At 44.3% G+C, this 27,836-nt stretch overlaps 2 protein-coding genes across 4 annotated transcripts in view; both read right to left on the bottom strand.

Moving 5' to 3' along the window:
- Nucleotides 1-990: 990 nt before the first annotated feature.
- LOC106562667 (relaxin-3 receptor 1-like) lies at nt 991-2,989 on the bottom strand. The gene has a single exon (XM_014127636.3). The coding sequence runs from the start codon at nt 2,801-2,803 to the stop codon at nt 1,814-1,816; it is 990 nt and encodes a 329-aa protein (XP_013983111.3). The 5' UTR covers nt 2,804-2,989; the 3' UTR covers nt 991-1,813.
- A 2,705-nt stretch (nt 2,990-5,694) lies between these two features.
- LOC106562666 (E3 SUMO-protein ligase PIAS1) overlaps nt 5,695-27,836 on the bottom strand; it is a 101,248-nt gene continuing 79,106 nt past the window's right edge. Inside the window, exons 3-14 of one of the 3 annotated variants that reach the window (XM_082957956.1) lie at nt 26,316-26,400; nt 24,391-24,438; nt 17,554-17,644; nt 16,720-16,854; nt 15,802-15,907; nt 15,443-15,516; nt 15,159-15,319; nt 12,043-12,179; nt 11,527-11,716; nt 11,055-11,194; nt 10,788-10,828; nt 5,695-10,466 (exon numbers count right to left, since the gene is read on the bottom strand). In XM_082957956.1, the coding sequence (XP_082814082.1) occupies nt 10,068-10,466; nt 10,788-10,828; nt 11,055-11,194; nt 11,527-11,716; nt 12,043-12,179; nt 15,159-15,319; nt 15,443-15,516; nt 15,802-15,907; nt 16,720-16,854; nt 17,554-17,644; nt 24,391-24,438; nt 26,316-26,400 (1,607 nt within the window). In that variant the 3' untranslated portion in view covers nt 5,695-10,067. Of the gene's footprint in view, nt 10,655-10,787; nt 10,829-11,054; nt 11,195-11,526; nt 11,717-12,042; nt 12,180-15,158; nt 15,320-15,442; nt 15,517-15,801; nt 15,926-16,719; nt 16,855-17,553; nt 17,645-24,390; nt 24,439-26,315; nt 26,401-27,836 lie in introns of all 3 variants that reach the window. The other 2 variants (XM_082957955.1, XM_082957957.1) reach the window with 2 other exon arrangements.

Raw genomic sequence — 27,836 nt, forward strand, 5'->3', positions numbered from 1 at the left:
TAGTTCTGCCATTGAGAATACTGTACCAGATCTGGGTGTATGTTTAGATTATTATAATATATGTTTTTATTTAAGTCAGTTAAGAACAAATTCTTATTTACAATGACGACCTACACCAGCCAAACCCGAACGACACGACCAATTGTGCCCCGCCAAATCACAGCCGGTTGTGATACAGCCTGGAATCAAACCAGGGTCTGTAGTAACTCCTCTAGCACTGAGATGCAGTGCCTTAGACCGCTGCACCACCCAGAAGCCCTGTAGGGTACTAGGCTGTTTAGAATATTCATACAATCATAACATGAATTGGTTATTTCAGCCACTAACAAATAAATCGTCTCTTGATCTTGTGTCTCTGGTTGGCCAAGAGGTTTGAAGATCATGAATAGGTTTATTCATTAGTCTGAAGAGTATAACAAAATGTCAATCATTCTGTCCTGACAAATAGGATAGTAGGTCAATATCAAACTGAGATGAATTGTTTTATTGATATGGGTCAAGTATGTGATGCATAAGTGAAGCCTATTGGCACAACGCCTCTCCCCTATTTGACCTAGATAGTTTGTGTGTATTCATTGATATGTAGGCTTCGTGTGCCTTTTTAAAAATGTATGTAGTTCTGTCCTTGGGCTGTTCTTGTCTAATAATGTTCTGTATTTTGTCATTCTGTATTATGTTTCATGTTTTGTTTGGACCCCAGGAAGAGTAGCTGCTGCTTTTGCAGCAGCTAATGGGGATCCTAATAAAATACCAAATTGGCAGGCCTGTTAGGCAATACATGCAGTGTTTTCGATATAAAATGCATTTTGTTTGGGAAATGCATAGGGCTACCGGTAAAAGCTGTCATTAACTATCAAGTTGTACTCATAACACTGCTCGTGGGCTTCAGAGGGAAATGGACCATTAACAGTAATCGGTGTCAAGACTGTCATGTTTTTCGTTGTCCATTTTGACATAAAACACAATAATACAATCATTAAGGCAACGGGGTGAGATTAAATATATGGATGTTTATTAAAAAAAAACATTTTGCATGAACACAATTTAGGCAATATGGTCGTTTTCAATCTATAAAGTTCACATTCATTCATCTGTTAATTAACATAGCCATAATATTTACACTTCCCCCATTGCATGTCATTTGTGAATTTGTGACATGCCATTGCACACAATGAAGACTAGACGTGCAGCTGTGAAGGATGACATGGGATCATGGGTACGTTTCTCTCCACTAGGCTACAATTATGATGGAATGATAAAGACAACATCTAGTCTGCCTCAGTTTCTCTATCGTTTAATGATGACAGTCCGGGCGGTGTCTCTATCGTTTAATGATGACTGTCCGGGCGGTTTCTCTATCGTTTAATGATGACAGCCCGGGCGGTTTCTCTATCGTTTAATGATGACTGTCCGGGCGGTTTCTCTATCGTTTAATGATGACAGCCCGGGCGGTTTCTCTATCGTTTAATGATGACTGTCCGGGCAGTTTCTCTATCGTTTAATGATGACTGTCCGGGCGGTTTCTCTATCGTTTAATGATGACTTTCCGGGAGTACAACAGCACATGGATAGGAGGAACCATAACAGGCAGACTTGCCTCATGCGCAATTTTGGTAGCCATTGGATACTGTATCATTGTGACCTTTTGTTTTAGTGCTTGCCCATGCCTATTTTGTGATTTATTTTCACTAACAGAACATACTGCATTCGCCTATTATAGTAGACCCATGTCGTGCGCTCTATAGGGTACATTATGCAACAGGGAGCGCTGCGTAATGGCAACGGCAACCGAATATTCCACTGCGTAAAGTGACTATCCGCGATATAACAAATCTTTCAGTTTCTTTCTAAACTCTTCTCTCATTAGGCAATAAATTACAGGGTTTAGACAGCTATTGGCGTGCGCAAGGCAGACTGTCACAGGAAATACGTAAGTGTGAACTATGTAGTAAGATTTATCCCAATGCACAGCATTCAATTTCACAAGGACGCCCCAGAATGTGATGGCGTGATTTGGCATCCAGCAAAGAAAGAAGGACAGGACCACGATGGTGACAGATTTGGTGACTTGTGATGTCCGTTTGGTGTTTGTTTTCATACTACGGTTGCGGATGAATCGCAAAAGCATGATGTAGCTGACTGAAACAATGGCCATGGGTAAAACAAATGCAAATATTATTTTCTGAAGGTGATAAACTGCTAACCAATATTGTCCATCAGGGAACTTAAGCAAACATAGTTTTTCCCCCGCTACATTTGTCACGGTTGAGAATATGGATGTTGGTGCAGTCGCAAATGTTGCGGATACCCAAAGAACCACGCAAATCCATTTGGCAGAGCAGGACTTTTGCCTAGTTCGGTCCTTTAGAGAGGAGGCGACGGACCAGTATCGGGTGACGCTCATTGCAGTCAGAAAGAACACGCTCGCGTACATGTTCATAACGGTGACGGAGCTGATGATTTTGCACATGGCATCTCCAAACGGCCAGCTGAAGTCAAGTGCGGTGTCCACTGCCCAGAACGGCAGAGTCAATACAAACTGGAAGTCCGTCACTGCCAAGTTAAGGACAAAAAAGTTGATTCTGGATTTTTTCCGCTCTTGTTTCACTCTGATAAAGAAGAGCACCAGTAAGTTGCCCACCAAGCCCACAGCGCACACCACCGAGTAAACGACGCAGATGAACACCCTCAAAATCGGAGTCCCGTCCGCTGTCACGTCGATGTCCTCTAGGCTACTGAACCGGTCCAGATCCGTCAAGGACCAATTCAGTAGGCCGACACTGCTGTTGTTTCCTTCAGTCATCGTTTCTGTTATTAAATTCGAGTGATTCGTGTAGGCTATCCAACTTCAAATCAGGGTTGTAGTCGCTCACTCCGCTTCCAATACATCCTCAGGTTAGTTTGAAATTATAAGAGCGCAACGATTGCTATGCGCCATTCCCATCATGGCATAATCACACACATTGACAATGTAGCTGTCTTGGTGGGGTACCTCAGAGCGTCTTGACAAGTGCAGTTCTTACAGGATTTATATTGTGACCGCTTCTAGATGCCCTGCCCTGAACGCACAAGGATTGGTGCCAATGTTTGATTGACATTAGGCTATAGCCTATATTCCCTATTTGCATCACTTTCTTGATATTGACCAATAGGCTACTCTGGGCGTAATGGGTTTTATAATGGAATACAATATTTTTCTGGGCAATAGTGATTTGGCTACTCACCCGAGAAATACAGTACTGGTAGGCTTAAACCTAATAAATACTATTGAATGGATTGGAAACATTATTTAGATCTTTCTTCGACCATCCCATGTAGAGATCAGTGGAGGCTGCTGAGGGGAGGGCGGTTCATAAAAATGTCTGGAAAGGAGCGAATGGAACGGAACCAAACCATGTGTGTTTAAAAAAAAAAAAAACATTCATATATTTAATCTCACCCCGTTGCCTTAATGATTGTATTATTGTGTTTTATGTCAAAATGGACAACAAAAAACATGACAGTCTTGACACCGATTACTGTTAATGGTCCATTTCCCTCTGAAGCCCACGAGCAGTGTTATGAGTACAACTTGATAGTTAATGACAGCTTTTACCGGTAGCCCTATGCATTTCCCAAACAAAATGCATTTTATATCGAAAACACTGCATGTATTGCCTAACAGGCCTGCCAATTTGGTATTTTATTAGGATCCCCATTAGCTGCTGCAAAAGCAGCAGCTACTCTTCCTGGGGTCCAAACAAAACATGAAACATAACACAGAATGACAAAATACAGAACATTATTAGACAAGAACAGCTCAAGGACAGAACTACATACATTTTTAAAAAGGCACACGAAGCCTACATATCAATGAATACACACAAACTATCTAGGTCAAATAGGGGAGAGGCGTTGTGCCGCGAGGTGTTGCTTTATCTGTTTTTTGAAACCAGGTTTGCTGTTTATTTGAGCAATATGAGATGAAAGATAGTTCCATGCAATAAGGGGTCTATATAATACTGTACGCTTTCTTGAATTTGTTCTGGATTGCAGACACATTAGGGTGTTAAGACGTTAACTTATCCTACTGGATATTCTATAAGCATTGACAATTCACTGAGGACTTTATCCCCACACATGTGAAGTGTGTGTTTAAATAATTAGCATTTCATTAGAATTCCAAATGCTACGTAATGGAATCTTTTAATCTTCATCTCCCACTGGACCCGGTCAGCCATCTTCCCACCGTAACCCCGACATGGCCGACATATAGGGCTGTACCAAGGCCGTGAGTTCAGGTGAGACATTTCTAATTGTAATTCTAATTTTAGTCTTAAAAGTCAGAACTTCAACAAAAAATGTAAATAAGAATATAATTTGTTTTATGAAAGAAAAGTTTAGATAATCTCCATCTCATTGGAGATGTTCAATAGTCAAGTCCAAAATCATAATGTTGACGGCACCATCTCCAAAGCCTCCATTCAATCCTAGGTACATGTGGGTGATGTTTCAACCAAAGTAGCAAGGCCATGGTACATGTGGGTGATGCTATCTACCATCCTGCAGCACTCTTCCCTCTATACCAGTGATGGCCTCAGCATTGCATCTGTAGCCAAGCAGAGGAAGAAGGGAAGCAGCTGCTTCTAATCACTCTGGAGAGCAGTCCTTCCTCTTCACTCCAACCCAATCTACCCACCCCAATACAATCCCTTTACCCCACTCCAATCCCCTTCCCCAATCCCCATAATTTAATCTTTTGAAAACTTTTTGTCAATGCATTTGAATGCGTTCTGTTTTCGATTGGAACCACAATACATCTGAAATTAGGGGAATTTATTGTCACTTTACAGATAAAGCCATTGATTTATCATCAGAGATAATAGAACTCACCACAAATGCAAGTATTTACTACTTCAACTACTTGTCAATCAATAACGGAGTAACTTGAATTAAACTGTGAGGCAACTGAGCCAGAGAAGCAAGCAGGAGGGCAACGATGACCTTCAGAAACTTTTAACAATGGCAAAAGATTGCCAATGCAGTTCCAGTATCTCCATATTTTGACGACAAGCCTTCCCACACATGGCTCCTCCTAGATGGATTAGTATGCATAGTTATGTTCCCCTGCATAAGCTGTTGAATTCCATAACAAATATGATCCTTTTAAATCTGTTCACTAAAATGTGGTGAAGTATTTCCATCTCATAATGTAACTTCTAGAATGGTGAGATTGTCATTGCATCCCACTCCTTCGAGGCATTGCTACACTAGTGACTAGTTGTACCCAAGAGTGTTGGGTACTGTTGGAGCTAGGAACACAAGCATTTCTCTACACCTGCAATAACATCTGCTAAATATGTGTGTGACCAATACAGTTTGATTTAGACTCTGCCTCGTCTAAGGCAGACTGCAAAATGAGTGTCTACTGCCACCCAGTGTATGGTTGTGGTAATAACACACAATATTGTATATTCATGTATTTCGTAAGCCACTTAATGGCAGTGGAAATGAAACATGTTACCATTCCACATGAGTATTTAATACTGTATGTATATGTTCCTGACAAAGAGGTTAAAAACGCCACAGATTAGATTTTGACAAGCTAATATATGGTACACATAAAATCGTGACTAGAGACAAGGAACAAAATATGGATGATCCCATACCTTCAATCTATTTGTTTGTGAACTAAAATGAAGATAAAACCCATAGTTAACAAAATTCCTTTTATTACATCTAAACTCCTATACATTAGACAGACAACATTCAATAAGTAAACAATTTCTTCCAACGCAAGTAATAAATATTCTGTTTTCACCTAGTACTTTCTACAACACATTGGTCTACTGTACAACGTTTCATCTTCCTTGAAAAGCCGTTTAATTCTCTGTTTGGAAATATGAAAGCAGAATCTGGGGGTTAAGGCAGTGGGTGCAGCTGTCAACTTATCCGCTCTTGAAATTAATTTAGTAAATTGGACCCTTTTTAGGTTAAAGTCCACTTTATTGTACAGGTTTTTCTATCTAAAAATATATAAATTAATTTCATCTCATGTTTTTGGATGACGCAAAAACCCAAACTAACACTGGAGGAACTGACACTGTTGAAACACATGGGATTGGGGGGTGGTGATACGGACATCATAATATTACCAATGGGGGGAGAGTGGGAGAGGACTTCACAATAAGGCCATTCCATGCCCATGTTAGGTTACACGTAGCATTTTAAATGGGAACACATTCTACGACGTCTGCTCTCACTTTGTCTTAAAAACCGACAAAAGAGATCACAGAGATCTAGAGCAATGACATCAATAACAGATCTGAAACAAAAAGAAATCAATCATCCAAATAAATAAAGACATTTGTGATTGGGTCAACTCCTAACCTCTAACCCCAAATCTTAGTCTCACTTTGTTGGTCTACCCTAAACCATGGTAGCCTAAACCAACGCTTCCCAAACTCTGTCCTCCACACACACACACACACACACACACACACACACACACACACACACACACACACACACACACACACACACACACACATCCATGAAAATCAAACAGGTGTAAAAATAGATCCAATATATATATATAGATGACAAAATAAATAAAATACTGCACAACATTGTTTATACAGAGAGGACATTTTTAAAACACGTCTGATGCTATCAAAGAACCAATCAGTTAAGAGTAGGAGAGAAGGGGGGTGGTGACAAGACAGGAAGGTCTCCATATCGACTGGCTGCAAAGTTGACCTGTTATTTGCTCTGGTTCAGGATACTAGATGGAGAGTGATTGGGGAAGCTGTCGCAAGCGATTATCTACCTCAAGAGGGGAAAGCTAATTAGGCTTGAAGTGAAGCGCTGTGGAAGAGAAGAGGACTGAAGCACAAACACCTTGAGAGAATGACACTGCAGAAAAGCCTGACTCTACAAAGACACTCCGCAGAATGGTGGAATGGGCTACGGACAGACAGAAAAGGTTGACGGACAAGGTAATGTCAATGACTTCAACATAGTCTCTCCCTCCCTTTCTCTCCCCCTCCCTATCTCCCTCTCTGGGAACAAAGAAAAAAAGCATCTGTTTTTGACTGTAGGTGACTGTGATGATTGTGACTGTAGGTGACTGTGATGATTGTGACTGTGATGTTTGTGACTGTAGGTGACTGTGATGATTGTGACTGTAGGTGACTGTGATGATTGTGACTGTAGGTGACTGTGATGATTGTGACTGTAGGTGACTGTGATGATTGTGACTGTGATGATTGTGACTGTAGGTGACTGTGATGATTGTGACTATCACTAAAGCAGGGATTTTGGAAAGTTGTAAAAGTCAGTACAGTAGCCTGAACAAATCCTGTATTTTATTTTTCATATTGTCTATGTTGGCGGAAAACTGATTCAGCAGGAAAAAGTGACAAACATTGCTGTCATTGTTTGGATCCTGACACATTCTTTGTCTTCTGAAAGAGCTTACATGGCAGTTGTTGAGTTCCAATGATGAGAGTCTCCTGTATATTTAACCAGCAGTGACTGTTTAGCCTGAGCCTGGTCCTATACCTTTATATCCTGACTGGTAATTCACTCATTCTATTATAGTTACATGTTCACTGTGTAAATTCCTCTGTCTGTATTCTGTCTCTATATTATCTATCACTCAAAGCACCATTTCACCAGGTCACATTCTGACTGAGTCAATGTACTTGGTCAAAGTTGAGTTGGATGGAAACTGCCTCTCATATTAGCAATATCCCCATAGCATTTATAACACAGTAGATACGTCTGTCTCTGTCTCTACGGGGTACTCCCCTCCGCCTCTACGGGGTACTCCCCTCCGCCTCTACGCGGTACTCCCCTCCGCCTCTACGCGGTACTCCCCTCCGCCTCTACGCGGTACTCCCCTCCGCCTCTACGCGGTACTCCCCTCCGCCTCTACGGGGTACTCCCCTCCGCCTCTACGGGGTACTCCCCTCCGCCTCTACGGGGTACTCCCCTCCGCCTCTACGGGGTACTCCTCTCCGTCTCTACGGGGTACTCCCCTCCGCCTCTACGGGGTACTCCTCTCCGTCTCTACGGGGTACTCCCCTCCGCCTCTACGGGGTACTCCCCTCCGCCTCTACGGGGTACTCCTCTCCGTCTCTACGGGGTACTCCCCTCCGCCTCTACGGGGTACTCCTCTCCGTCTCTACGGGGTACTCCTCTCTGCTATGAGTTTAGCTGCAGTGTCTCACAAACAACCAGGTGAAAACAGAGAGGAAGAGCGTGTGATAGGTTGAGGATACTTGACTGAAAGCAATGTAGCGCCCAGATACACATGCACTCTGTGTGGGTTGACTTCATTTTTGGTATTGTGCAAAAGGTGACAAAAGTGGTTGAATAAGCAAAACCAAAGCAAAAACAGAATATAACGAGGTTTCAAATAAAAGCATAAAATGACTGTAGAGTATTTCTCAAGTTAAATAGGCATTCTGTGTCTACCATAGTTTTCATAACCATACAAATGTGAACACATTTTCTGCTAAAATGTTGTCAAATTGAAATACTGGGCATAATGACTGCACAGATGGTCTATTGAAGGGGGGGAGAAATGAAAGGCCCAATGCAGCCGTTTTTATATCAATATCAAATCATTTCTGGGTAACATGAAGTACCTTACTGTAATAGATTTCCATAAAAATGGGCAGAATTAGCTTTTTAGGGGAAAAAAACATTCTAAAGCAATAATTTTGCCAGGACTGTCTGAGACTGGGCTGGGAGTGATCTGGGAGTGGTCTGGGAGTGGTCTGGGTGGGAAGGGGGGAAACTGAAAACTAGCTGTTATTGGCAGAGAGGTTTGGAAGTCTCTTTGCTATTGGTCTAGTAACCAATTTACCACATGGTGATGTCACCATGTAAACCTGTTGATTAGAAGGTTCTGTGTAGATTATTTTCAACCAGCAACTATCAGGAAATAAAACTGATTTACGTTTTTTTCACACTTTTACAGTGTTAGTTTCATCAGCTGTTGTGCACTATGATAAAAACACCGGAAAACAGAATTGTGACTGCACTGGCCCTTTACAGACACGAAAAGCAGAAATGTCTAATATTACCCACCTAGCTATGCACTCCTCACAGCATCAACCTGAAGTCCTTAGGGAATTCATATTTACGTCATTTAGCAGACCCACTTATCCAGAGAGACTTATTCATATATCTTACATATAACTTAGAATGCATAACACAAAACAAATTATACAGTAACAAACAAGTCAACCAGGGAAAAGATATCGTCTTGGAGAAGAAATTCAACTGTGATTTCAAAATGAAGAGTAGAGAGAGATTGATAAGTTGAAAATGTCAAGAGGTAATGCCATGGATGTGTGAGGAGAATCCCCATCAGATCTAACAGGATAAAAACCAAAGAAAAGTAATAAGATATTCAAGTTCAGATTATCGCGGGGCAACGTATGTATAGCTGTGTGGATACATCTTCAGTCTCCACTTCAAAACAGCAACTGAAGTTACTTACGGGACAGAAAAAGTCTTCAATTAATTAATATACAAAAGTAAAAAGAGAAAATATACTTTTTGTTCTCTGTACACAGCGTTGCTCTTTTCATACAAAAAAAAGAGCCTTCCTCCGTTTTTGCACGGCTAGAGTTTCTGGTAGGTACCGGCAGGGAGCTGATCTAGGTCCAGTCTAGTCCGTCGACTTCAGAGATGAAACCCAGAGACCTTTCTGATATCTCACTGTTCTGGAATCAGTCTAGTGGTATGATGTCAGGGAGCCAGCTACCAACCGATAACTGTTCTGGAGTCAGTCTAGCAACACTAGGTGCCAATCCCATCCATCTGTGGGGTGTGACTTTATAGCTGTTCCTAGGTCAGCCCAGTCAAACGTCACCTCGGGACCGGCTCCGCCACAGACAGGTATTCCACTGTTCTGGAGTCAGCCTTAACGACACAACTCAAAACCAGAGCTGTAGACTGGGTGGGACCGTTAAACTGTTTCTGGGTCAGTTTAGTCACGACGGCATCCTCCATTAAACAACCAACAAACCCTCTGTTTCGGAGTCAGTCGCTAGTCGCCTAAAACAAAATCGTCAGTCTAGTGAGATCACGTCGGGGATGGCTCCGTAGAGGGCTGCGGCCGCCGCCACATCAGCACTGGACCGACCTCCTACGCCGGGGTGTGTGTGTGAGTGCGTGGGGTGTGTGTGTGAGTGCGTGGGGTGTGTGTGTGAGTGTGTGGAGTGTGTGCTGTGAGTGTCTCTCAGACTGCTAGAGGATACTAGGCTACTGTTGCTGCCACCGCTGCTGTTTCCTCCACCATCACCACCGTTGACGGGCGCCAGCGAGCCAGAGGAGGGCGCCCCAGATTGGTCCAGGAACAGCTGGGAGGAGGACGAGGAGGTGGTGTAGGGACGGAAGTGGTTGAGAAGGAGCTCGTGGTCGTCTGAGGCAGAGGCAGCAGCGGCGGCGGCCATCACCATGTTGTAATGCTTCAGAGGAGGACAAACAGGTACATTCACATCACCATGTTGTAATGCTTCAGAGGAGGACAAACAGGTACATTCACATCACCATGTTGTAATGCTTCAGAGGAGGACAAACAGGTACATTCACATCACCATGTTGTAATGCTTCAGAGGAGGACAAACAGGTACATTCACATCACCATGTTGTAATGCTTCAGAGGAGGACAAACAGGTACATTCAGTTATATTCATCTTGTGACCAAACCCACGTTCTGGGGACGTCTTTAGACGTTATAGTGTTGACTTTAAAATGAGGCCTACAGGGGTGTTCCACATAAAACATACCTGATGATTGTCCCCTTGTAGAAAGGAGAAGAAATTCAGATCTGTGAATAAAACACGGACCAAACACAACATTCAGTCATTCATTTTATTCACAATGGACCATGATCAGTACAGGTTCAACTGACTCAGTCAGACAACTTAGTGTTTACTGTATACAGGGGCATTCTGGTCTCCACAGACCCTGAAGAGACTCCTGAAGAAATGTGTCGAGGCAGTGTGTAGTAGTAGGTTGGTGTGTGTGTGTGTGGTTGTGTATGTGTGTGTTACCTGTGAGCTGGTTTGGGGCATGGTAGTATGGACGGTAGTCCTGGATGAGGGGAGGTACAGGGGGGATGTAGCTGGTGTCCACAGACGGCATGCTGGGGGTCCGGCTCACTGGGGACACCTGGTGGTGCAGGTTCAACACTCTGCAAACAAACACAGACACACAGCACAGAGAAAGAGACAGAGAGAATATTAAACACACACAGAGGTGTGTGAGAGGTGCGAGAGAGGGGCGAGAGATGAGAGGGGTGAGAGAGGTGAGAGAGAGGGGCGAGAGATGAGAGGGGTGAGAGAGGTGCGAGAGAGGGGCGAGAGATGAGAGGGGTGAGAGAGGTGAGAGAGAGGGGCGAGAGATGAGAGGGGTGAGAGAGGTGAGAGAGAGGGGTGAGAGGTGAGAGATGTGGAAGGGGTATGAGGGGTGAGAGGGGAGGGAGGCGAGATTGGTGCGATGTGTATTGGTTGAGGTGGGCCTCACCCCTTGTTGACGATGGGAGGCGAGGTGGGGGACAGGGAGGGGCAGGGCCTCTTGAGGGGCGGTTGGTCATCATCGTCGTCCTCTGAGGAGCTGTCCAGGGTTAGGTCGATGACCTCCACCTTCATCCTACTGCTGCCCCCGTTGTGGGACGACGAGCTCCTCTGCTCCCCTACCGCCGACCGATGCAAGCCTGGGGGAGAGAGACACGGGTATCATGGCTTCAATCAATCAAATGTATCTATATAGCTAGCCTATTTTGCAGTGATTTACACACCCCAGCCTAGAGTAAGTGGCAACACAGTGGAATAGTCATGAGACATATAGTGTAATGAAAACAAGCCAGGATAATATCATCCAGTACAACGAGAGACACTGGGTTTGCAGCCTGTTGTTCCAGCACTGTTCTAACACACATTCTTATACAAATCAAGGTCCAATGAACAGAGAGTGGAATCAGGTATGTTAAAAGCTGCAGGGCTGGACCAAAAGCCTGCCCTTACACACCGCCTCTCTCACCTTCCAGTCCGTTGCTGTAGGAGGCTGACGAGACCTCCTGTACTTCCTTCTTTGTCCTCATGGGGGCCCAGTAGCCATCCTCCTTAAACTGGATCTCATCACAGTCTACACAGCTGTTCAGGATCTCCATAAACAACCTGGACAAGACAGACACAGAAACAACAGTGTGAAGCTATACTGTACATGTCTTCACGTTGTGTTACAGTCATTGTGTGTAGTGTTATTCATGCTGTTTACTTGGTGTGTGTAAATACATCTATACACTACAGATTGTATAGCATAGAAAAGACCATCTGAATTTCTCCTGGAGGAATGAATAGAGTGGACCCGTATACAGTATAACTGAATAGAGTGGACCCGTATACAGTATAACTGAATAGAGTGGACCCGTATACAGTATAACTGAATAGAGTGGACTTGTATACAGTATAACTGAATAGAGTGGACCTGTATACAGTATAACTGAATAGAGTGGACCTGTATACAGTATAACTGAATAGAGTGGACCTGTATACAGTATAACTGAATAGAGTGGACCTGTATACAGTATAACTGAATAGAGTGGACCTGTATACAGTATAACTGAATAGAGTGGACCTGTATACAGTATAACTGAATAGAGTGGACCTGTATACAGTATAACTGAATAGAGTGTACCCGTATACAGTATAACTGAATAGAGTGGACCTGTATACAGTATAACTGAATAGAGTGGACTTGTATACAGTATAACTGAATAGAGTGGACTTGTATACAGTATAACTGAGAAGGGTGTTTATGTACATACTGTGGGTTAACTAGCGGAATCCCGCCCTATGGTTTGATGTGACTATCTGGATTCAGTACCATTTCATGTTTGAAGAACACAACCACAGACCGTTCAACTCAACAACCCCCCAGCTAAGCACAAATTCATGCTGCTAATCAACTATTCTCAACTTCCTGTTTATTTTGATCACTGCTCACCCAAAATGTCACCCTATGGGTGAATATTGAATTTGTGCAGAAAAATAAGTTGGTTGCAACTGGGGCCATGTAAGGAATTGTTGGGCTACACATTTTAAACCCACAGGTCACCATCTTATGTGACCATTAAAGTCTGAAACTGGGCACAGAAAATAAACAAACTAAACCCAGAGGAATATAAAGTGGTCAGTGGCACGTTCCCGGATGATGTGCTTCTTTCGAGCATAAAATTAAGAAAATCTGCACAAAATTGTAGGGGCAGACCCCGCCGCAAGTTTCTGTGATACGGTATAATAACATAGATGTATACAGTATACACAGTGCCTTCAGAAAGTATTCATACCCCTTGACTTATTCCACATTTTGTTGTATTACATCCTGAATTCAAAATGGATTAAATAGATTTTTTTCCCCTCACCCACATACAATACGCCATAATGACATCACAATACCTAATAATGACATCATAATATGCCATAATGACATCCCAATACGCCATAATGACATCACAATACGCCATAATGACATCACAATACGCCATAATGACATCCCAATACGCCATAATGACATCACAATACCCCATAATGACAAAGTGAAAACATGTTTTTAGACATTTTTGCACATTTATTGAAAATGAAATATAGAAATATCTCACTTACATAAGTATTCACACCCCTGAGTCAATACTATGCAGAAGCTCCTTTGGCAGTGATTACAGTAGAGTCTTTCTGGGTAAGTCTCTACGAGCTGTGAGTCATTCTGGGTTAGTCTCTAAGAGATTTCCACACCTGGATTGTGCAACATTTTTCCATTATTCTTTTCAAAATTCTTCAAGCTCTGTCAAATTAGTTGTTGATCATTGCTAGACAACCATTTTCAGGTCTTGCTATATATTTTCAAGAAGATTTAGTCAAAACTGTAACTTGCCCACTCGAACATTCACTGTCTTCTTGGTAAGCAACTCCAGTGTAGATTTGGCCTTGTGTTTTTGTCCTACTAAAAGGTGAATTCATCTCTGGTGGAAAGCAGACTGAACGTGGTTTTCCTCTAGGATTTTGCCTGTGTTTAGCGCCATTGAGTTTATTTTGTATCCTGAAATACTCCCTCAGTCCTTAACGATTACAAGCATACCCATAACATGATGCAGCCACCACTATGCTTGAAAATATGGAGAGTGGTAACTCAGTAATGTGTTGTATTGAATTTGCCCCAAACATAACACTTTGCATTCAGGACAAAAATATAATTGCTTTGCAACATTGTTTGTATTATTACTTTAGTGCCGTGTTGCAAACAGGAACCATGTTTTGGAATATTTTTTATTCTGTACAGACTTCCATTTCACTCTGTCATTTAGGTTAGTATTGTGGTGTAACTACAATGTTGTTGATCCATCCTCAGTTTTCTCTTATCACAGCCATTAAAATCTGTAACTGTTTTAAAGTCACCATTGGCCTCATGGTGAAATCCCTGAGCGGTTTCCTTCCTCTCCGGCAACTGAGTTAGGAAGGACACCTGTATCTCTGTAGTGACTGGGTGTATTGATACACCATCCAAAGTGTAATTACTAACTTCACCATTCTCAAAGGGATGTTCAACGTCTGCTTTTTATTTTTTTACCCATCTACCTATAGGTGCCCTTCTTTGCGAGGCATTGGAAAATGTCTCTTGTCTTTGTGGTTGAATCTGTGTTTGAAATTCACTGCTCAACTGAGGGACCTTACAGATAATTGTATGTGTGGGGTACAGAGATGAGGTAGTCATTCATGTTAAACACTATTATTGTACACAAACTGAGTCCATGCAACTTATTATGTGACTTGTTATGCAAATTTTTACTCCTGAACATATTTAGGCTTGTCATAACAAAGGGGTTTTAATACTTACTGACTCAAGACATTTCAGCTTTTCATTTTTTATTAATTACTACAAATAAAAAAAAAAACATACTTCCACTTTGACCTTACGGGGTATTGTGTGTAGGCCAGTGACAAACAATTGTAAATGTAATCCATTTTAAATTCAGGCTGTAACACAACAACATGTGGAATAAGTGAAGGGGCATGACTCCTTTCTGAAAGGCCTGTAGGACCACTATGTTCTGTATTAAATGGAGACACTAAGAGCTGGTACAGGGTTGTGGGTCTCACCCGTCAATGATGAGATGTTCGTAAGGGGCTTTCTTATCACAGACGGGACAAACCCAGGTGGGTTTCTTCTCATTCATCTGGATGTACAGCGTAGCGTCAAAACACTGCAGGTGGGAACACGTCAGCGCCCGGCATGGGATCATCAGACGCATCTTCCCCAGCTGCACACACACACACACGCCACAGACATAGCAGTTAAGCGGTGATAGGGGTATTGAGACAAGTCGGGACACACACAGTAAAGTACAGTAATAGAGGTATTAAGACAGAGTGTGTGTGTTTACCGGACAGAGCAGCGACACACGCAGGCTGGTGGTGGCGATTTCACTGTCTGGATCTGCCGTTAGCTTCTCTTTGACTGCAGGGGGACAGAGAACAGCATGAAGAAGAAGCAGGGATCATGACCACCTATACAACACCTGCACAACCATCTACAGTAGATGAACACTTCACATGGAATATAGTACAGAGCTCCATGACAATACAGGACAAGGCTAGCGTGGTTTAAACAGGCCAGAACTAAATATGTAGCTAGATACATGTGTGTCATAGACCCGTTCAGTCAGATCCATAGATATACATTTAACCTAGCATGCTAACAGCGCTAACAGTGTAAATAGTGTGTCGTCCTGGCAACCCTTACTGAGTGCTCTGGAATGATCTGGGTTCCTGATGCCTTTGGACCGTAGTCTCTGCAACAGTACTGTGGACGACTGCTGCTTGACCAGGTAAACCGCCATAGAGTAGCTCTGAAAACACAGAAGGTGCTGTAGGGTTGTTAAAATCACTCTCCTTTTCATCCAGATCACTGCACTTTTCTACACACTTTTATTCATGTGTTTTTGCCCCATTGTTGTTATCAAACCAAACATTATTTATACAGCACATTTCCTACAGGAGTAAATTCTAAGTGCTTAAAACATAAAATAAATTGGCCTCCCGCGTGGTGTAGACGTCTAAGGCATCTGTATCGCAGTGCTTGTGGCGCAACTACAGACCCGGGTTCGATCCCGGGCTGTGTCGCAGCCGTCCGCGACCGGGAGACCCATGAGGCGGTGCACAATTGGCCCAGTGTCCTCCGGGTTAGGGGAGGGTTTGGCCGGCAGGGATGTCCTTGTCCCATCGTGCACTAGCAACTCCTGTGGCGGGCCGGGTGCAGTGCACACTGACACGGTCGCCAGGTGTACGGTGTTTCCTCCGACACATTGGCGTGGCTGGCTTCCGGGTTAAGTGGGCATTGTGTCAAGAAGCAGTGCTACTAGGCGGGGTCGTGTTTCGGAAGACGCACGGCTCTCGAACTTTCGCCTCTCCCGAGTCCGTACGGGAGTTGCAACGATGGGACAAGACTGCAACTACCAATTGGATACCACGAAATTGGGGAGAAAAAGGGGCAATAATAATAAAAAATAATTACAAAATATATATTTTTAAGAAAAAATACAAAAAAAACTAATAATAAATAGGTCAGAAAGATATAAAATTAAACGTTTTCTAGAAATTTTTCAATTAAGATAGACAATAATCAAATGAAGAGAATTTTAAATGTATCATCATATCTTACCCTTCCAACCTCTGAGGTCCAAGACACCACGATGGTGTTGGGGACTGTGGTGGATAGTCTGACCACTGAGGTAATGTTGATGGGCCGGCTGGGGCGCTTCGGCTCCACACCATTTTTCGTTGGAGGAAGATAGCCCTGAGAGGGGGGGAGAGAGAGAAAGAGAGAGAGAGAGAGAAAGGTCACATTCCATATCTCAATCAACTGTTTACTGTCATTGAAGGTATGGTTTGTGTTTAACTAGGAGTACTGTACAGTGTGTAACTAGGAGGAGTACTGTACAGTGTGTAACTAGGAGGAGTACTGTACAGTGTGTAACTAAGAGTACTGTACAGTGTGTAACCAGGAGTACTGTAGAGTGTGTAACCAGGAGTACTGTACAGTGTGTAACCAAGAGTACTGTACAGTGTGTAACCAAGAGTACTGTACAGTGTGTAACCAAGAGTACTGTACCGTGTGTAACCAGGAGTACTCTACAGTGTGTAACTAGGAGTACTCTACAGTGTGTAACTAGGAGTACTGTACAGTGTGTAACCAGGAGTACTCTACAGTGTGTAACTAGGAGTACTCTACAGTGTGTAACTAGGAGTACTCTACAGTGTGTAACTAGGAGTACTCTACAGTGTGTAACTAGGAGTACTCTACAGTGTGTAACTAGGAGTACTCTACAGTGTGTAACTAGGAGTACTCTACAGTGTGTAACTAGGAGTACTCTACAGTGTGTAACTAGGAGTACTGTACAGTGTGTAACTAGGAGTACTGTACAGTGTGTAACTAGGAGTACTGTACAGTGTGTAACCAGGAGTACTGTACAGTGTGTGGAGTTGTGTTTCTTACCGGGAGGTTGCATGGCTTCCCGTTCACCTTCACACACAGATTGGGCGGAAAGTGGTCTTCCTGAGGACAACTCGTCTCAGAGAGACAAAACCTGCAGACAGACAGACAGACAGACAGACAGACAGACAGACAGACAGACAGACCATGTCAACCATAATGGAGAGATTGCAATGAAGACTGGCCATTAGATTATGGCCAGCTGATCTCTCGGTAAAGCATCAATACATCCTATATTCACCTGTACAGCTGATCTCAATTGCAACCAGCATTGCCCACCCCCTAACCCCTCCCTAAGACAGATGTCAGGGTTATGTTTCCACCCCCTAACCCCTCCCTAAGACAGATGTCAGGGTTATGTTTCCACCCCCTAACCCCTCCCTAAGACAGATGTCAGGGTTATGTTTCCACCCCCTAACCCCTCCCTAAGACAGATGTCAGGGTTATGTTTCCACCCCCTAACCCCTCCCTGAGACAGATGTCAGGGTTATGTTTCCACCCCCTAACCCCTCCCTAAGACAGATGTCAGGGTTATGTTTCCACCCCCTAACCCCTCCCTAAGACAGATGTCAGGGTTATGTTTCCACCCCCTAACCCCTCCCTAAGACAGATGTCAGGGTTATGTTTCCACCCCCTAACCCCTCCCTAAGACAGATGTCAGGGTTATGTTTCCACCCCCTAACCCCTCCCTAAGACAGATGTCAGGGTTATGTTTCCACCCCCTAACCCCTCCCTGAGACAGATGTCAGGGTTATGTTTCCACCCCCTAACCCCTCCCTAAGACAGATGTCAGGGTTATGTTTCCACTCCCTAACCCCTCCCTGAGACAGATGTCAGGGTTATGTTTCCACCCCCTAACCCCTCCCTGAGACAGATGTCAGGGTTATGTTTCCACCCCCTAACCCCTCCCTAAGACAGATGTCAGGGTTATGTTTCCACCCCCTAACCCCTCCCTGAGACAGATGTCAGGGTTATGTTTCCACCCCCTAACCCCTCCCTAAGACAGATGTCAGGGTTATGTTTCCACCCCCTAACCCCTCCCTAAGACAGATGTCAGGGTTATGTTTCCACCCCCTAACCCCTCCCTGAGACAGATGTCAGGGTTATGTTTCCACCCCCTAACCCCTCCCTGAGACAGATGTCAGGGTTATGTTTCCACCCCCTAACCCCTCCCTGAGACAGATGTCAGGGTTATGTTTCCACCCCCTAACCCCTCCCTAAGACAGATGTCAGGGTTATGTTTCCACTCCCTAACCCCTCCCTAAGGCAGATGTCAGGGTTATGTTTCCACCCCCTAACCCCTCCCTAAGACAGATGTCAGGGTTATGTTTCCACCCCCTAACCCCTCCCTAAGACAGATGTCAGGGTTATGTTTCCACTCCCTAACCCCTCCCTAAGGCAGATGTCAGGGTTATGTTTCCACCCCCTAACCCCTCCCTAAGACAGATGTCAGGGTTATGTTTCCACCCCCTAACCCCTCCCTAAGACAGATGTCAGGGTTATGTTTCCACTCCCTAACCCCTCCCTAAGACAGATGTCAGGGTTATGTTTCCACTCCCTAACCCCTCCCTAAGACAGATGTCAGGGTTATGTTTCCACCCCCTAACCCCTCCCTAAGACAGATGTCAGGGTTATGTTTCCACCCCCTAACCCCTCCCTAAGACAGATGTCAGGGTTATGTTTCCACCCCCTAACCCCTCCCTAAGACAGATGTCAGGGTTATGTTTCCACCCCCTAACCCCTCCCTAAGACAGATGTCAGGGTTATGTTTCCACCCCCTAACCCCTCCCTAAGACAGATGTCAGGGTTATGTTTCCACCCCCTAACCCCTCCCTGAGACAGATGTCAGGGTTATGTTTCCACCCCCTAACCCCTCCCTAAGACAGATGTCAGGGTTATGTTTCCACCCCCTAACCCCTCCCTAAGACAGATGTCAGGGTTATGTTTCCACCCCCTAACCCCTCCCTAAGACAGATGTCAGGGTTATGTTTCCACCCCCTAACCCCTCCCTAAGACAGATGTCAGGGTTATGTTTCCACCCCCTAACCCCTCCCTAAGACAGATGTCAGGGTTATGTTTCCACCCCCTAACCCCTCCCTGAGACAGATGTCAGGGTTATGTTTCCACTCCCTAAGACAGATGTCAGGGTTATGTTTCCACTCCCTAAGGCAGATGTAAGGGTTATGTTTCCATCCTCATTGCAACGAACATTTTTCAAAATAATTTCGCCTTCTGGTGGGAATTATCTTCGGAACATATTTGTACGACAATGAGCAAAAAATGTTTTCCCTCTTTTTCTCCCCAATTTTGTGGAATCCAATTGGTAGTTAATCTTGTCTCATCGCTGCAACTCCCGTACGGACTCGGGAGAGGCGAAGTTCGAGAGCCATGCGTCCTCCGAAACACACAACCCAAACAAGCTGCACTGCTTCTTGACACAATACCCACTTAACCCGGAAGCCATCCGCACCAATGTGTCGGAGGAAACATCGTACACCTGGTGACCGTGTCAGCGTGCACTGCGCCCGGCCCGCCACAGGAGTCGCTAGTGCGCGATGGGACAAGGACATCCCTGCCGGCCAAACCCTCCCCTAACCCGGACGATGCAGGGCCAATTGTGCGGCACCCCATGGGTCTCCCAGTCTCGGCCGGCTGCGACAGAGCCTGGACTCAAACCCAGTGTATCTAGTGGCACAGCTAGCACTGTGATGCAGAGCCTTAGACCACAGCGCCACTTGGGAGGCCGGGCAATTTATCTATTTGACAATCATTCCGTACAACTGAAATTAGGTAATTCATCTCCTTGTTTACCACTGCAAATCTACTATGGCAATGTAGCCTACCGTATATGTTGTTTGAATGGAAAAATCCTGGTGTAGGATACACTTTTAGTTTCAAATTCATGAAAATTAATTAATTATTTTATTTGTCCTAATAAAAAAAATTAATTTCTTATCAAGAGGTTCGAGGGTAAAATTATTAAACTGTAGGCTACGAAACATTTGAAAGTAAATTGCGATTGTATTATTTTGAATCAAATTCTATCATTTTCTAATAAAGTTATTTAAAAGCTGAACAAAATGACATTATAAACATGATTTTTTGTGTTCGTGGTTCGGCTGGTAGTTAATAGTAACATGTCCTATGTTGTGTGGTTATAGCAGAGAATTTCTTTCATTTGTGGAACAGCGTGAAAACCTTCAATAGCTCAACTTTATATGTTCTGACAGGACTACAAGGCCTGTTGTACTGAAAAACGATGTCTGAATTGGAAAGAAATGTGGTATTATTTGGAAGTCGTTATCTGAACCATAGAAAAAGATAAAGTGCTTTGTTTTATAATGATATTTAAATTGTGCTTCACACAGTTGCTGCAATCCATATCACTTTCATTTACAACGTGGTAATTCATTAACACTTGGTCTTCAATGGCCTAACTTCATTTTCACAGAAGATACATAAATAATTTGGCTTAGTAAATGTCTGTAATTAAACATGTTAACTAAATCACTGTATTTGACATAGGCTACATTTCCAGTCTAATAATTATATTTCAGTTGTAGGCTGTGGCATATTCTTTCATTTATGTTTTTCATATATCCATTTTGTGGTTCCTAATAGGATGTTATGTCATTGGGGTGGGAGTAGTGAACAAACAATGATGATTTCCAATGCCATTTCCTCTGTCGAGTTTAAAGCAAGGTAACAGCCATTTCCTCTGTCTAGTATAAAGCAAGGTAACAGCCATTTCCTCTGTCTAGAAAAAGCATGGTAACAGCCATTTCCTCTGTCTAGAAAAAGCATGGTAACAGCCATTTCCTCTGTCGAGTATAAAGCATGGTAACAGCCATTTCCTCTGTCGAGTATAAAGCATGGTAACAGCCATTTCCTCTGTCTAGTATAAAGCAAGGTATATTGATCAGGATATATATTGATCAGGACCTACATAGTGGGAGGATATATTGGTCAGGATATATATTGATCAGGACCTACATAGTGGGAGGATATATTGGTCAGGATATATATTGATCAGGACCTACATAGTGGGAGGATATATTGGTCAGGACCTACATAGTGGGAGGATATATTGATCAGGATATATATTGATCAGGACCTACATAGTGGGAGGATATATTGGTCAGGATATATATTGATCAGGATCTACATAGTGGGAGGATATATTGGTCAGGACCTACATAGTGGGAGGATATATTGGTATATATATATATATATTGATTAGGACCTACATAGTGGGAGGATATATTGGTCAGGATATATATTGATCAGGATCTACATAGTGGGAGGATATATTGGTCAGGACCTACATAGTGGGAGGATATATTGGTCAGGACCTACATAGTGGGAGGATATATTGATCAGGATATATATTGATCAGGACCTACATAGTGGGAGGATATATTGGTCAGGATATATATTGATCAGGATCTACATAGTGGGAGGATATATTGGTCAGGACCTACATAGTGGGAGGATATATTGGTATATATATATATATATATTGATCAGGACCTACATAGTGGGAGGATATATTGGTATATATATATATTGATCAGGACCTACATAGTGGGAGGATATATTGATCAGGATATATATTGATCAGGACCTACATAGTGGGAGGATATATTGATCAGGATATATATTGATCAGGACCTACATAGTGGGAGGATATATTGGTCAGGATATATATTGGTCAGGACCTACATAGTGGGAGGATATATTGATCAGGATATATATTGATCAGGACCTACATAGTGGGAGGATATATTGGTCAGGATATATATTGATCAGGACCTACATAGTGGGAGGATATATTGGTCAGGATATATTGATCAGGATCTACATAGTGGGAGGATATATTGGTTAGGATATATATTGATCAGGACCTACATAGTGGGAGGATATATTGGTCAAGATATATATTGATCAGGATCTACATAGTGGGAGGATATATTGGTCAGGATATATATTGATCAGGACCTACATAGTGGGAGGATATATTGGTCAGGATATATATTGATCAGGATATACATAGTGGGAGGATATATTGGTCAGGACCTACATAGTGGGAGGATATATATGTATATATATATATATATATATATATATATATATATATATATATATATATATATCAGGACCTACATAGTGGGAGGATATATTGATCAGGATATATATTGATCAGGATATACACTGCTCAAAAAAATAAAGGGAACACTAAAATAACACATCCTAGATCTGAATGAATGAAATAATCTTATTGAATACTTTTTTCTTTACATAGTTGAATGCGCTGACAACAAAATCACAAAAATAATCAATGGAAATCCAATTTATCAACCCATGGAGGTCTGGATTTGGAGTCACACTCAAAATTAAAGTGGAAAACCACACTACATGCTGATCCAACTTTGATGTAATGTCCTTAAAACAAGTCAAAATGAGGCTCAGTAGTGTGAGTGGCCTCCATGTGCCTGTATGACCTCCCTACAATGCCTGGGCATGCTCCTGATGAGGTGGCGGATGGTCTCCTGAGGGATCTCCTCCCAGACCTGGACTAAAGTATCCGCCAACTCCTGGACAGTCTGTGGTGCAACGTGGCGTTGGTGGATGGAGCGAGACATGATGTCCCAGATGTGCTCAATTGGATTCAGGTCTGGGGAAACGGGCGGGCCAGTCCATAGCATCAATGCCTTCCTCTTGCAAGAACTGCTGACACACTCCAGCCACATGAGGTCTATCATTGTCTTGCATTAGGAGGAACCCAGGGCCAACCGCACCAGCATATGGTCTCACAAGGGGTCTGAGGATCTCATCTCGGTACCTAATGGCAGTCAGGCTACCTCTGGCGAGCACATGGAGGGCTGTGCGGCCCCCCAAATAAATGCCACCCCACACCATGACTGACCCACCGCCAAACCGGTCATGCTGGAGGATGTTGCAGGCAGCAGAACGTTCTCCACGGCGTCTCCAGACTCTGTCACATCTGTCACATGTGCTCAGTGTGAACCTGCTTTCATCTGTGAAGAGCACAGGGCGCCAGTGGCGAATTTGCCAATCTTGGTGTTCTCTGGCAAATGCCAAACGTCCTGCACAGTGTTGGGCTGTAAGCACAACCCCCACCTGTGGACGTCGGGCCCTCATACCACCCTCATGGAGTCTGTTTCTGACCGTTTGAGCAGACACATACACATTTGTGGCCTGCCGGAGGTCATTTTGCAGGGCTCTGGCAGTGCTCCTCCTGCTCCTCCTTGCACAAAGGCGGAGGTAGTGGTCCTGCTGCTGGGTTGTTGCCCTCCTACGGCCTCCTCCACGTCTCCTGATGTACTGGCCTGTCTCCTGGTAGCGCCTCCATGCTCTGGACACTACGCTGACAGACACAGAAAACCTTCTTGCCACAGCTCGCATTGATGTGCCATCCTGGATGAGCTGCACTACCTGAGCCACTTGTGTGGGTTGTAGACTCCGTCTCATGCTACCACTAGAGTGAAAGCACCGCCAGCATTCAAAAATGACCAAAACATCAGCCAGGAAGCATAGAAACTGATAAGTGGTCTGTGGTCATCACCTGCTGAACCACTCCTTTATTGGGGGTGTCTTGCTAATTGCCTATAATTTCCACCTGTTGTCTATTCCATTTGCACAACAGCATGTGAAATGTATTGTCAATCAGTGTTGCTTCCTAAGTGGACAGTTTGATTTCACAGAAGTGTGATTGACTTGGAGTTACATTGTGTTGTTTAAGTGTTCCCTTTATTTTTTTGAGCAGTGTATATTGATCAGGACCTACTAGCAGTAGAACAATGAGCTCTATCAACTTACCGTAACTGAACTTGTACTGTGAAGTCACATTTGGTCCCCGAGATGTCCCTGAAAAACACAAGACGGACATTTAGGCTACCCAATGGAATCTGGAGTATTAATACAACATGGTAGGGTACATGGTAGTATAGGGTACATGGTAGTATATGGTCCATGGTAGTATAGGGTACATGGTAGTATAGGGTACATGGTAGGGTAGAGGGTAGGTAGGGTACGTTGGTAGGGTAGAGGGTAGGTAGGGTACGTTGGTAGTACAGGGTACATAGAAGGGTAGAGGATAGGTAGGGTACGTTGGTAGGGTACATGGTAGTATAGGGTATGATGGTAGGGTAGAGGGTAGGCAGGGTACGTTGGTAGTATAGGGTACATGGTAGTACAGGGTACATGGTATGGTAGAGGGTAGGTAGGGTACGTTGGTAGGGTAAAAGGTAGTATGGGGTACGTTGGTAGGGTAGAGGGTAGGAAAGGTACTTTGGTAGGGTACATGGTACTAAAGCATACAAGGCAGGGTAGAGGGTAGGTAGGGTACATTGGTAGGGTACATGGCAGTATAGAGTACATGGTAGTGTAGAGGGTAGGTAGGGTAGATGGTAGGTAGGGTACGTTGGTAGGGTACGTTGGTATTATAGGGTACATGGTAGGGTAGACGGTAGGTAGGCTACGTTGGTAGGTTGATGGTAGTACAGAGTACATGGTAGGGTACATGGTAGTACAGGGTACATTGTAGAGTAGAGGGTAGGTAGGTAGGGTACATGGTAGTATAGGGTACATGGTAGGTTAGGGGGTAGGTGGGTACGCTGATAGGGTACATGGTAGGATAGAGGGTAGGAAGGGTACGTTGGTAGTATAGGGTACATGGTAGGGTAGAGGGTGGTATAAGGTACATGGTAGGATAGAGGGTAGGGAGGGTACGTTGGTAGTATAGGGTCCATGGTAGTATAGGGTACATGGTAGGGTAGAGAATAGTATAGGGCACATGGTAGTATAGAGGGCAGGGGGGGTACGTTGGTAGGGAGAGGGTAGGCAGGGTATGTTGGTTGGGTACATGGTAGTACAGGGTACATGGTAGGGTAGGGATTATGGTGGTAGGATAGAGGGTAGGCAGGGTACGTTGGTAGGGTAGAGGTTAGGGTAGCGGGTAGGCAGGGTACATTGGCAGGGTAGAGGGTAGGCAGGGTACGTTGGTAGGGTGAATGGTAGTATAGGGTACATGGTAGGGTAGAGGGTAGGTAGGGAAAATGGTAGTACAGGGTACATGGTAAGGTAGAGGGTAGGCAGGGTACGTTGGTAGGGTACATGGTAATATAGGGTTCATGGTAGGGTAGAGGGTAGGTAGGGTACATGGTAGTACAGGGTACATGATAGGGTAGAGGGTAGGCAGGGTACGTTGGTAGGGTAAATGGTAGGGTAGAGGGTAGGCAGGGTACGTTGGTAGGGTGCATGGTAATATTGGGTACATGGTAGTATAGGGTACATGGTAGTATAGGGTACATGGTAGGGTAGAGGGTAGGTAGGGTACATGGTAGTACAGGGTACATGGTAGGGTAGAGGGTAGGCAGGGTACGTTGGTAGGGTACATGGTTGTATAGGGTACGTTGGTAGGGTAGAGGGTAGGCAGGGTACGTTGGTAGGGTACATGGTAGTACAGGGTACATGATAGGGTTGAGGGTAGGTAGGGTACATGGTAGTACAGGGTACATGATAGGGTTGAGGGTAGGCAGGGTACGTTGGGTAGGGTACATTGTAATACAGGGAACATGGTAGGTTGGTAGGGTACATGGTAGTATAGGGTACATGGTAGCGTAGAGAGTAGTATAGGGTACATGGTAGGATAGAGGGTAGGGAGGGTACGTTAGTAGGGTAGAGGGTAGGCAGGGTACGTTGGTAGGGTACATGGTAGAGTAGAGGGTTTGAGTGTCTCTTACATTGAGCTGCTAATCTGTTGGACTTGCTGCGGCGTTAGTGCGAACGCAAAACACGTTTCCTGAAACCGCTGGCTGTTGTCCGACGCTGCAGAAAGAGAGAGCGAGACAGAGAAAGACACAGAGAGCGAGAGAAAGAGTGAGACAGAGAGCGAGAGAAAGAGCGAGAGAAAGAGCGAGAGAAAGAGCGAGAGACACAGAGAGCGAGAGACACAGAGAGCGAGAGACACAGAGAGCGAGAGACACAGAGAGCGAGAGAAAGAGCGAGAGAAAGAGCGAGAGAAAGAGCGAGAGAGACACAGAGAGCGAGAGACACAGAGAGCGAGAGACACAGAGAGCGAGAGACACAGAGAGCGAGAGACACAGAGAGCGAGAGAAAGAGCGAGAGAAAGAGCGAGAGAGACACAGAGAGCGAGAGACACAGAGAGCGAGAGACACAGAGAGCGAGAGACACAGAGAGCGAGAGACACAGAGAGCGAGAGACACAGAGAGCGAGAGACACAGAGAGCGAGAGACACAGACACAGAGAGAGAGAGCGAGAGAGAGACAGAGCGCGACACAGAGAGAGAAACAGAGAGAGAAACAGAGCGAGACAGAGAGCGAGACAGAGACACAGAGAGAGACAGGGAGCGAGCGAGAGAAGAGGTACTGGTTAGTGATAAGTGTGGGGAACTGTAGAGGACAGTGAACAATCAGAAGAACAATCTGGCCTTTATGGCCATGTACTCTTATAACCTCCACCCGGCACAGCCAGAAGAGGACTGGCCACCAGAGCCTGGTTCCTCTCTAGGTTTCTTCCTAGGTTGCTGCCTTTCTAGGGAGTTTTTCCTAGCCACCGTGCTTCTACATCTGCATGGCTTGCTGTTTAGGGTTTTAGCCTGGGTTTCTGTATAAGCACTTTGTGACAACTGCTGATGTAAAAGGGGCTTTTTAAATACATTTGATTGATTGATTGAACAGAGGCCTAGTCCCTTTTCAGTGAGAGCTCTGTTCACTCAACCGATCAGACAATACAGGGTCCCCTACTCCCAACCAAACAACAGGGAGGATTGTTTTTCACACCAGTTATCCTCTAGACAGACTTCTCAAAACAAAACTGTCTACCAGGAATGCTCTGAGAAAAGGACGGTGTGATATCTTGTCATGGATGCCAGTAGAAATGGGGGCTTCAGCAAGACGGAACATGTAATCTAGTCAATTGGTAGGGTGACAGTACAGTTTGAACCTCGCACGTGCAGAGATCCTAAGAAAAACACAGATCAAAAGAGCGTTTTGTCTTGTCGTCATTCATCTCCTCAACAAACTGGGTGCTTGTACAGCCTTGGGCTTGGTGAAGTAGTGTAGGGGAACAGTGGGGCTCTGAAGTGCTGCCTGGGGGGCTTACGGACTGGGAGAAACAGCCCTGTATATGCCTGGGGGGCTTATGGACTGTGAGAAACAGCCCTGTATATGCCCGGGGGGCTTACGGACTGTGAGAAACAGCCCTGTATATGCCCGGGGGGCTTACGGACTGGGAGAAACAGC

This window comes from Salmo salar, chromosome 11 (assembly GCF_965601325.2).
Source record: "Salmo salar chromosome 11, fSalSal1, whole genome shotgun sequence".
NCBI lineage: Eukaryota > Metazoa > Chordata > Actinopteri > Salmoniformes > Salmonidae > Salmo > Salmo salar.